The 12,579-nt window shown below is 34.5% G+C and overlaps 1 protein-coding gene across 1 annotated transcript in view; it reads right to left on the bottom strand.

Moving 5' to 3' along the window:
• The window catches only part of LOC145692912 (ATP-binding cassette sub-family C member 4-like), a 116,805-nt gene that overhangs the window by 41,608 nt on the left and 62,618 nt on the right, over positions 1–12,579 (bottom strand). The window contains exon 4 of the mRNA XM_081768466.1: positions 5,149–5,353. Coding sequence (XP_081624592.1) covers positions 5,149–5,353 — 205 coding nt within the window. The remainder of the gene's footprint in view (positions 1–5,148; positions 5,354–12,579) is intronic.

Here is a 12,579-nt window from a genome sequence, read left to right as displayed (position 1 = left end):
AGAAGACAGCTGTCATTTTCTGCGGATCATACTACTAAAGGAAATAGGTCACTCATGACAGCTTCAATACAGGTTGCACCTTTGATTTGTAGCAATGCAGTAGCAGCTAGCTTAAAATTTGCACAATACACACACACACACACACACTTCCCTCTCAGGTTGCGGACTGACACACTTTAGTCGAATACTATAAAATTCCGAGTGACCCATTTTTATGCTGGGATTGCTCTGTTTAAAAATTCAGTAAATTTCTTTGGAACGCGTAAGAAAACGTTTCGATTTTTTTTTTTTTTAACTTTTTGTCTTTTTTCGATCACTGTAATGACATCGCACTTAATTGAGACTTTGTCTGCAGCATTCCAAATCATACTGAGGTAATAGTTTAGGCCTTTTATAGATCATCAGAATTCATTGGATGGCCATTTCAAGTAAACTTAAAATTTGTGTGTTTCGTAATCGTAATTTCCACCTCAGATTACTTCAGTTTAAGAAAACGGAGGAGTAGGGGGGCTCATTTTACTATTTCAGAGAGCCTCTTTGTTCAAAATAATAAAAAACCAGCCAAGAAAACCTTTTATTCTTCATTTAATGAATATGAACCACAAACATCATCAAATCATTGCAATTTTATTGTTCCCAGTGTTGCTAACTGTGACATCAAAATTAGCGAAACTTCGCTAACTTTAAAAGGCTGCAGTTAATCCATGAAGCATTGGTCGAGAATGGTATTTGGTGTGTTTATTATTCAGGTAAAGTTGAACCATCTGACAAAATTTCAGAATTTTAAAAGATGGTGTTTTCGAGAAAATGGCGCCCAAAAATGGCGATTTTTGAAAATTTTACAATTTCTCGAATTTTTTGCGACAAAACGGTTGACCACAGAAGCAATACAAATTTTTTTTCGGAAAGCGGGTAACTAGGTCTTACCAACCGTGAAAACAGAATTTTAAAATTCGAACCGGAAGTGCTCGAAAAAAATTCGCAAACTTCGACTCTTCAGATAAATTGACGTTCATTTGTTAATTTATGTACAAAAAGATACGCATGCGCAAACCAAACTATAATAAAATATAGTTTATTTATATCCCTATGTACATACCACAACAAGAATTATAACTCTACCTGTCTCCATAGCCGAATGGTGAGGCTTAGAAATTGACCATTTTCCATGTCTTCTACAATTCATAAATTGTACTCCCCGTCTTTGATGGCCCATTACTTGGCGGGAAATTTTTTTTCGACAAAACAAAAAAATATGGGTCTCTTAAAAACATGTCTAGTTGCTATAAAAAAAGTTTCAGCAATATCTGAGATGGTGATGGTACATGCTCTGCCTGAATTGAAATGGAAGGCACCATATATATATATATATATATATATATATATATATATATATATATATATATATATATATATATATATATATATATATAATGAGACATATACCAATCAATAGATCTTATTGGGCTAAACAAAATGATACAGGTGACTGCAAAACCTCATGCATTGTTTTGAATGAATGGTGAAAAACATATAACTTCGTATACCTAAAAATTTATATTGTATGAGAACCATGCAAAACTTATACTAAGGTATTCCCTCATTTACTTCTTCACTATTACACAGGTAAGACGACAATACATAATATAATTATGAATGAGATATAGCATGCAATTATCGTAAACTATTTTATTTTAATTTCTATTTAACTAAAGTATTGTTCAAAGAGAAGACAAATCAGTCAGCGGGTCACATTGACCTAAATAAAATAACATACTTGCAGATAAAAAAAATATCATGCGTAGTTTATGAGAAAATTAAAAAAACTACTTTTAAAAAGTCGGTCGTTTGTCGTCAATAATAATGTACAATTTTCATTTTGCCAGAAGTTGCTATTTGTTTATGTACTGTACAGTACGTATGTAGCAAAATATACGATCAATTAGCAGATGGTAATCTATTGTTGTTTGTTCTTTATCTTAACTATGACACACACATTGCTTTAGCCGCATACTACTTGAAAATTCATAAATTGGAAAAAGAAATTTCAAAATATAACATCACAGGCCTTGTTAGCGAATTAGTGATTTTCCTGCCAGAGAAAGTAGGTCTAAACTTCTTGATTAGCACCCATAAAGCACACAGATATTCAGTGAATTTCAAATGGAAGTCCTCCTAGGAAGATATATAGCAGATTATAGACCTTCAATGCATATCCATTTTAGATCCAAAGGACGCCTGTTTTTCCATATGGCATATTTTTTGGCCTTTCTTGGATTACGTTCATATTATTTCCATCATTATGGAACATTTTAAAGATATTAAATTATATAGATCAAAGATGTCCACAATGTGTTTGGTTACTTTGATAGAGGAACAAGTGGTTGTCTTTTTCGATATCTTTATTGAGCTCTAGACAATCTTTACAAATCATAGTTTTAAAAAATATTTAAGGTTCTCAATAGTTCACAAGAATATTTGCCTTTCACCTTGGAAAATAAAACTCTTAAGAATACGAGAAGTCTGTTGCACATCCTTCAAAAAATTGATTTAAGCATTTAACGAAAAGAGAAATTTAAACAAGTATTCAATTTTTTTTGCAATTAAAAATACATTATACTTACGTTTAATATTTTGTTTACATATTCTTATAAAACTTATTTATTCATCATGATTATTTCGTTCCCAGTAAATACGTTCTGCAATCTTATCATTAGCATTCCATGATACAGATTTTCTCAGCATAATTATACCAAGCTTAAACCTTTAATGAATAAATTAACAACAATCCACAATATATCTTTAGATGGACCAAATATGGCTGGTCGTGTATAGATGTAATATCGGCTTCTCCTTTTGTTCCAGAGATAGACATCAAATAAACGTCCGGGTGATGATGTATGTTATTGGATGCAGAATGAAAATTCAATGGATTTCCGGAACGTTTATAGACATTGTGGATTTAAATCTTACATATAATAGATATTTACTGCATGTTATGCGCTATATGAGTTTACATATTTATAAAAAAAATGAAGGGGGACCGGAGCACATTGTCACAATTTTCACATTTTATTTTTTTGTGATGCTCACGTAAGGCCGAAAATTATATATATATATATATATATATATATATATATATATATATATATATATATATATATATATATACATATATATTAGCATACTCATACTTGATTATCTTGTGCATAACATATATTACTCTGCTCACTGTAACTCTTCCTGAACTGGACTTATGAACTATGTTTTATGATCAATACAGTTGTGACAATGTACCCCATATGCGGGGTAAGTTGTCACAATACATGGGGCAAATTGTCGCATGTTATTCTAATGCCAGTTTCCAGAAATAAGTAGATATTATTAATGCAACTATTACTAATGAAAAAAATACTGTAAATGTTACCAGCATTAAATACTTAGCGTCTGAAAGAGAATCAAAACATAATTAAATGAAAGGAGAAATTATACTAGTTAAACAGAAAAGAAAGTAGGATGACCTGTAACCTATATTTTCTCAACATAAAAGATTTATTCTTACATCAAGCTTTGTAGGGAAACCAAAATTGCCATGAAAAATAACTAACTCATAGCTAAGGAATCAAAACTACAAACTGAAAGGTCATAACAAAATTAACCAAATTATCAAATGATAGCCTACATCTCCAATAGGCCTACACAAAATTTGCCAATGGCGTTTAATTTGCTTCTGATTGTAGTTTATAAATTGCAAACAAATTCCTATGATAGGACTACTGTATAGCTAGAAGAGGAGTAATATTATTATTACAAAGTTTTGTTGCGTTCTTATCAGTACGCACCGCAAACTAATTTGAAAATGTTTATCCTTTTGCTTCTACAAAGTACCACACCTAGAGATCATCGGCAGAGTCACAGTTAATACACACGTAAAACAAATTCCGCGTCCTCACTTTTCGCAGGCCGATCCCTTACATCAAATGCACTGAATCCACTTCTCGTTACCTATACTTGCACTGTATGGATCGCCAGAAACTAAACACAGTGTATCGTTGTCCTGTGAGGAAGAATCGTAATCTTCTTTGGACCTTCGTCGACATTGTTTTTTAGGTGCAAGTTGCTTGGGGAGTTCTTATAACAAGATCACCATGTCTTTTCAGAAACCCCAGAAACCAGTATGGGCCAGCAATGGCCTTTTCGTTCTACGACTCCGGGCATTTCGTTCTTAGAACGTTTGCTTAATTGTAAGCCAAATCGCGAATCTCTTTTGTAATGAGTCCAGAGTATATGTTCGAAGCTTGTTTTAGGTATGATACTAGTAACTCTTCCTAGTGTTACGAAAATATTCTGTTACAAGTTGAGTAACCCAAAGTAAATGAGCAATGGCCGGATTGTAGTTCGCCATTTGTAACACGTGCACAAAATCTTGTGAATGTTCTGTACTGGACACGAAATTCTTTAGCAGCTTTACGTATTGATATCGTGTTGTCGTTTCTTTTCACGGCTCTTGCTGCAGCCAGTATGTCTTTTATTGATGTCTCTCTGTCTTCCTTTTGTATGTTCTCACCATCTGCGAAACAGAGATACCCCTTTACTAAACGAGGAATACATCGCTTGTATCAAACATAACACACAGTGGGGCACATTGTCACAGTGACAACATGCCCCGTCTTCTTTGTGACAATTTGCCCCACGCGCCGCCATTCCTCTTTTTACAAAATATCTGTACCAAACGACAAGATTAGACTCATTCAGAATAGCACATAATGAAGCGCTGTTTTTAACCTTCATAACGCACACAAAAATACTTGCTTCTCTCGCTTTCACGAACACACAAAACAGCAATTCCAGGACTCGGAAAATTTACACTCCAGCACTGAAAACAGACAAAGCGCAACTGACGCAGCATCGTTGTGTCCGTGCACCTCCAAACAAGTACCATTAGTAGTGGCATCTACTACGTACACAAGAAAACACTGTTGCGATAACCTTTTCGCTTTTTTCAGAATTGCTACTGTGACAACGTGCCCCTTGTGACAATGTGCCCCGGTCCCCCCTGTATGATAAATTTCATATTTATAAAGAAATAAATATTTATATAACATTTAGAAATGAATATTGCAAAGTATTAACATCAAATGACTCTACCTTTCTGTAGACGAGAGATGAACATGCGATCCGTAGTTGCATTCCCAAATGATAAGCATGAAACATGTATAGATGCGAAAGAAACAACGTGAAGAAGTTGGCAAAGACACCTGTAACTCCACACACTGTTGCATCCGTTAAGGTCATGTTGCCCTCCTCTTCAAAGAAGGTTAAAAGATTAGTCAGTTGTTTCGTTTGGTACGTTCTGTTCAGGAATAGATCAATAACAATTTTAATATTTACAATTAATTCGTCAACAATTTATCTTGTTTGACGTAATAATACCTTAACAAACTGGATGGTGCATATGATGCACATTATCTTATGTTAATCTCACAAGTCTTCATAATACAAAAAGTACCTCGAATTTGTGTAAAAACAGTAATGTATTTTAAATACTTTTAAAATAAGTCGAGATTGACTTCCATTAAATTTGAATTTCAATATTTCTTGTTTTTATAACTTCGAAATTACATTCAAAGTCTTTGAACACAATACATGTCACTGATCGATCTCCATGTAATGTGAAATTATAGTGAACACTGAAAAGGATAACAAATTACACTGTTCTACAAAGGTTCAATTTCTGGGATGAAAATCAGTAATTCTTAAGGAATTTGCAGCGGTAAATTCAAATCTGATATCAGAATTTCGAGAGAGATATATATATGTAAAACTAATAAAAAATAAAAATGACTACCTTTGTGACTTCATTACTCTTGAACCACCCGACCGATCTCAATCAAATTTTCAACATACATGAGTTTAGGGGAGGGGAGAGAAATTTAAAAATGATAAAAAATGACCGATATTAGTGTTGAATCCCACAGTTTTCGGGATCAATGAGAGAAACAGTGACATTTCTGATGCTGTTTCAATCCAAGTTCAGCCCTGATAGTTGGGGAGGGGGACGGCGGACGGTACAGCGTAGGGGAGGGGGGATAAACATTTAAAAATGATCGAAAAGACTAATATTAATGTTGAATCCATAGTTTTAGGAGTAGCTGAAATTAACAGTGTCAATTCTGATGCCGTGTGCCGCAGCACGGAGGAGGGGGAGATGGAGCTATATATAATAATGATCGAAAATGACCAATATTAGTGTCTAATCCAAGTTTGCGGAATCATTCAGATGAACAATGACATTTCCAATCCGATTTAAATCCAAAATCAGTCCCGCAACTTGGGGAAGTGGGAGAAAGAGATATATAAAAACGATCGAAAATGGCCACTATCAGTTTCGAATTTATAGTTTTCTGGGTCCTTTAGATAAACAGTGATACTTTCGACCCCGTTTAAATCCAAATTCAAACCCGCAACTTGGGGAAGGTGGAGGAAGATATATTTAAAAATTATCGAATATAACCGATATTAGTGCTGAATCCACATTTTTTGGGGTCACTGAGATGAACGGTGACAATTCCGATGCCATGGCCCGCAACATGGGGGAGGGGTAAATATATATATAAATCATATATATAAATGGTAAAAAATGGCCGATATTAGTGTTGAATCTACAGTTCTTGCAAGATGAACAGTGAAACTTCTGATGCTGTTTAAATCCATGTTCAGCCCTGACACTTGTGGGATGAGGAGGGTGACATACATTAAAATGATCGAAAGTGAGCAATATCGGTGTTGAATCCATAATTTTCGGAGTCAGTAAGATGAACATTGATACTTACGATGCAGCATAGATCCAAATTCAGCCATACAACATACAAAGATGTGTATTTAAATTATTTATTTCAACCCAGTGAAGCGAGTAATATATGCTAGTTATTTATATGTAGTGTCAGTGTAGTTTAAAAGTGTGCAGCGGAGATATCTGATATTTCATAAAGATATAGGCTTCTAATTAAACATTTGTAAAGGCTATTTGATAGAGAATTTGCATAACTTGCTGACAAATTTCCTAGTCTATCATATCCTAAAGATAAAGATGGTATATTTGTGTCCTCGGATTTGACAAATTCAACAAAATCGAAGGTTTGAAGTATGTTCCATAAAGAAACTTAAAACTTCCTTGAAACTGGGACATACGACAAATAAAGGGAATTTGTGAATCAAGTAATTAAAACTTACGAAAGTTTATGATGCAACATATCCTTGAAAGTACGTTTCAGGCATTTAAATCTGGAGTTCTTTCCAGAAAGTTATAGTGATGTATCGAACGATCACGCGGAAAGATTTCACAAAGACTTAGGTATCACTGAGAACTGAATGCAGCGAAATTGATGCCCACAATGTTAATAGGATATTGGTGGGCTATAATTCGGGACAAAAAGGACATTACGAAGGGAAGAAATGACATTCTGTTTATATTTTTATCATTCGTTGCAAATATTGTTTTAGAATAACTGATAAAATCTGAATGCATGTGAACACTGTGGCAAATATTAGTTATTGAAGCTACGCGACACGAAGAAAGATACGTGTGAATGGAATGGACCTTATACTTCAAATTCATGTATACGGAAATGATTACAATTTCGGAACTGTAAATCACATCTGACTGACAAATCACTATGCGAGAAGCCTCCACATGTCACGATCAGAATCTCTATACGTCGTGCATCGAATCAATCAGACATTTGGATATGTTGCTGAGGAATCACTCATAAAACTGTTTGTACACGAGTCCACGAGACATTGACATTGTGCATTGGAGGACTGCGACACGTGTTGGATGTGCGTTATGTCAGGTGACTGTGCAGGCCAAAGACGCAGTGGTATATGTTATTCCTCGAAGAAGATTTATTACATTCCAGGATACATGTGGATTTCCATTATCTTGCTGGAATATGCTGTAGACTTCTTATAATCATTAGTGAGGCTACCGTCCATAGATAGCAGCCGAAATCCCATGTTGTGTTCGAATGCTGCCCGACACCACTTGCCATTTTGTCGCAATGACGTTCAACAATGCAGATTGTTTTCTACACCATAGCGTCTGACGTAAATGTGTCGATCACTGTAAGACCGGCAGAAACGAGGCTAATTAAAAAATACAACCACCTGCCAGCGAATGTATTAAAGCAGTCATTGCATTTGTGATTCTGGGTTAATGAAATCCGACACAAAAATGTGCATGCTGTCAGTTCAGCGTTGAGAACACACCGTTGATGCACACAAGTCCACATCAATTACCGTGCCCTATTGTAGGCAATCCAACATACCCCTATTCACCCAACTTAGCACCTTCAGATTGTTAGCTACTTCCTGCCATGAAGACACATTTACGCACGAAAGAGGCTATGATGGATGCTGTAAATAACTGGAACATATAACTTTTTACAATGGAATATCGAAACTGGAGCACCTCTGGGAAAGTGATTTCAAATACAAAGAGATTATTTAAAAGGCATATAAAATTTCAGCTCGCTATCACATTGCCCTTCCAGACACGCCAGAAACTTTTTAGCCGATTCATACATATAACACCGCAGCCGCACTAGAATACCACTTCTCTTACGAGGTCAGCGAAGACAAGGCATGTTGGATCTGGTCAGAGGGAAAATGCATCCATTCGTATTCACCTATATTGTTAGCATTGCATTGCGGTGTCCACCTAGTATGATGAGGACAATTGGGGAGCTACTTGAAAGAAAGAAGTAGCGAACTCCGATCTAGAAAGTCAGCATTGGCGGTGAGGGAACATATGTGCTGACCACACATCACCCAAAATGCGTGAGAACCACAAGCCGGCTGGTAGGCCCTGGCACTCCAACGCTGCCGCGCCACAAATTAAGTTTACTTTTGTATATAATGGGATGCGAGTGCGCGAAATTTTAGCACATTTTTTTCCTTTTCCTTCTCGAAATATTGAAAAGCTTTCAAAGAAATGTTTTAAGGGTCATTTTTTAAAGTAACGCTTTAAATTTAGCATTGACTTAAACCTTGAATGCGTATTTTAGTGGGAATCTTTATTGTCTTCACCTTAAACTTTTCCTACAGGAAAATAAAAAGTGTACTGAGACCATTCTTCGAGACTAAATCTATCTATTTATCCATATAAAAATGAAACAGACTATTTTTGTGACTTAATAACTCTTAAACTACTAGGAAAGTTTTTATTATTTCACTTTGACGATGCAACTTAGGGGAAGGAGAAAGAAGCATTTATATAGAAAATATATGATCGAAAATAACTGATATAAGTGTCGATTACATAGTTTTCGGGATCGCTGAGATGAACAGTAGCACTTCCGATGTCGTTTAAATCCAAATTCAGCCCCCATTAGTACCCTAAGCTGGGATAGTAGAATGTAAACATAATTGAAAATGACCGATACTAGGGTCGAATTCATAGATTTTGGGGTCCCTAAGTTGATTAGTGACAGTTTTGGTGCCCTTTACGTTCACCATGAAACGCACTTTCTCCGTGCGAAGAACGGGTATTTTGCTAATAAATAAATAAATAAATATGAATGAGGTGAAGTTAATGTATCTAATTAAATTATGATTGCAACATAATGTTTGACTTTATTTTTACCAACCTCTAAATCTTGTTTCGATAGAAATAATGTCACGACACTAGCCCCATTTAAAATGAAAGTACGCTATCTTTATTTCTTTATCAAACTGAAAAGTATACTTTGACAAATGGCCAAATTATCTGTATTAAATTCGTAATATAAGGTTTTATAGTAAACAAAGTAGCCGAACTAATCAGGTTGATAAGAATATGCTTATTATAGCGTTCATTAAACGTTAAGAAATGTTGTCTTGAAAACAGAACTAACGTAAGTGCAAATTATTTTTCCAGGAAATAAAGATATAGATTTCTTAATTGTAGAAATTGTCTGAATGATGTTAAGAAAACATGCAAATAACGGAGTATATCGTATCTGCTTCGGGAAACTTCAATGAATGGGAGCGTAAACAAACCATGTACTGTTATAAAGGTGTTAGCAGTGGAGGTAATATCAACGTATGAATGACAGTTGTTGTATCTTAACATTAACCCACATAAAATTACGAATTAGATAAACACGCCTTACCGTACGAGCGTATTTTAGATAAACCAGGCGACAGATAAAAATGTTTGTTTTAAGGTCGCTTGAAAAGATCAAGTTTTCATCAAATTTTACACCAAACTCAAATTTGTATGCAAGTGTCTGATAATATTTCATTTCTAGACTTTCAAATTATGTTTTGCATAAGCATCGAAAATCTTATAGAGCGGCTATGTCCTTTTGTCTATCACAAGTATCAGAACAAAAACGGTTGAGATATCGACAAACTGCTTTTTTGGCATCAAATCAGCGTTCGAAGAATGAGTTTAATCGCATCTATTGACCTTCTATTTAAGCCTGAAACAGTGACGTAACTAGCAGGGCAAACGGGGCTTGTGCCTCAGGCCCTGGATTGGAAGGGCGCAAAATTGGGCAAATATTTGGGGGAGCGTTTTGGTTTGGTTGGTCAGGAAGGAGGGTTAAGGCATGTTCTTGCCCCTGGTGACAACTAGTTGTGTCGCTGATCTGAAATGGTGAAAATGATCCATTTCCGTTGATAGCTATAGAACAAAAACGGCAAGAGATAGCGAAAATCATTTTTTTTTAAATATATTCAGTGCCTCAAGGAAAGATAGCATTCTGATCAGTATCTCTATTAAAATCGGGAACTTCCCGTTTCAATTTTGATCTCCATGGTGCAAAAACAGCAAAATATAGTTGAGTTCAAGTAGCTATATGTCCTAACGTCACGAAAACAAGATGGCGGACGTTTAATTAAACTGATATCACGCTGTATTACGGGGTTTTAGCGACGCGGTGTTGCCAAATTAGGCTCTAAAAGGGTTGAAATTCCCTATATTTTGCATATTTATAGTGTAAATCAGGCAACATTGTAAGATATAATTTAATTAAATTTTGATATCAATTTAATTAACCCTTTAATCAAACTCCTATCAAAATGATTAACCCTTTAATCAAACTCCTATCAAAATGATTACCCCTTTAATCAAATTGCTATTAATTTATTCAATTAAAGATGATTTCGTAGAATTAATGTAATCGCGTATGATGATATACGTACCGTTATTACCTTATAGTACTATTTAATTATATCAAATTAACCCTTTAATTATTTTTATTGACTGAAATAAATAATATAATATTTACTTACCGCTGACGTCACTACATCCATTGGAGATTTGCGATTACAGCGCCATGAAATTAGTAGCGGGAAAATTGGGCAGCATTTTCTGCATGCTGTTTTGAAAATGAAGGAATGAATGACGGGCATTCCTGGATCCTTGAAGCTTCTATTACTAGGCTATTGCCAAATATAAAAACTCTGAGAAATTGATTTTAGTGTTTGTTTTTGTGTAAAGTATATATGCTTTATATATACCCTTTGACGCTTGTGATTGTATTATTATTATATGCTTATGGATAACAGAAAATTATATAGAATTGATAAAGAACTTGAATTATTCTGTGCAGAATATAAGTGATTGGTGCTGCCATCTGTTGTACATTTTTACATTTTGAGGAGGATAAGAGAAATTTGTGTATGAAGCGGGTGAGATTTGATATGATTGGAATGAAATGCGCTAAGAAAGAAAATGAAGAGACATATTTACAGTTATGTTAAATCTTATTGATTCAAAATTGTGCAGGAGATATAATATCCATTTTTATCTTTGATTGTTGAATTATATAGAAAGGCATGTGTGACTGTGCTATTGCACATTTTGGCATTTTAAATTTTGATATTATTTAATACTGGTCCAAGGAGATTGATATTTGCGATTTAATGAGTAGAAGTATTTACATATTATTTAGATATAGACATACCGGTAACTTTTTACTTTTTGTTTTAACTTGTTGGATTGTAAGAGGAATACACGGCGCGGATTATCTTACTTACGAGACTTAATGTTGACGGTATTGGCATTATTGTGAAGACAAGAAATGATTGAGGAAATGTATATTTGGGAGTAAGCTAGTTGTTATTTTGTTTTATTGTGAAATATCATGGAAAACCTACCTTATGTGCACACAAATTTTTACAAAGTTGGATTTAGCTTTTTTGGTGATACATACTGTTAACGCATACCGGAAATGGAATACGGATTAAGATTGATTTTAAGATAGAGTGTGCTGATGACAGAATTGTTTGCAGAATGAACATTTTATGCTTGGAACAGAATGTGCTGTACGTTATATATTTGATTAAACTTAGTATTTTAGGAATAATATTACCTTTAGGAATACGTTACTAACCATATTTAAGAAAAGTGCCATGATACATTATTGATCTTGTGAATTAGCTTTCACTTTGTATGATGCATTGAGTTACTGAACGCTAGGCATTTGATTTAGTTTTTTGTTGATGCTGTTGGCATTGAATAATACTATAGGAATATCATTTTTTGACTCGCTTTGCTATGTTATTTTAATATGCATGTATAATTGTTTATTT

Source organism: Thermobia domestica, chromosome 8 (assembly GCF_964235325.1).
Source record: "Thermobia domestica chromosome 8, izTheDome1.hap1.1, whole genome shotgun sequence".
Lineage (NCBI taxonomy): Eukaryota > Metazoa > Arthropoda > Insecta > Zygentoma > Lepismatidae > Thermobia > Thermobia domestica.
This window is presented reverse-complemented; position numbering and strand designations above follow the sequence as displayed.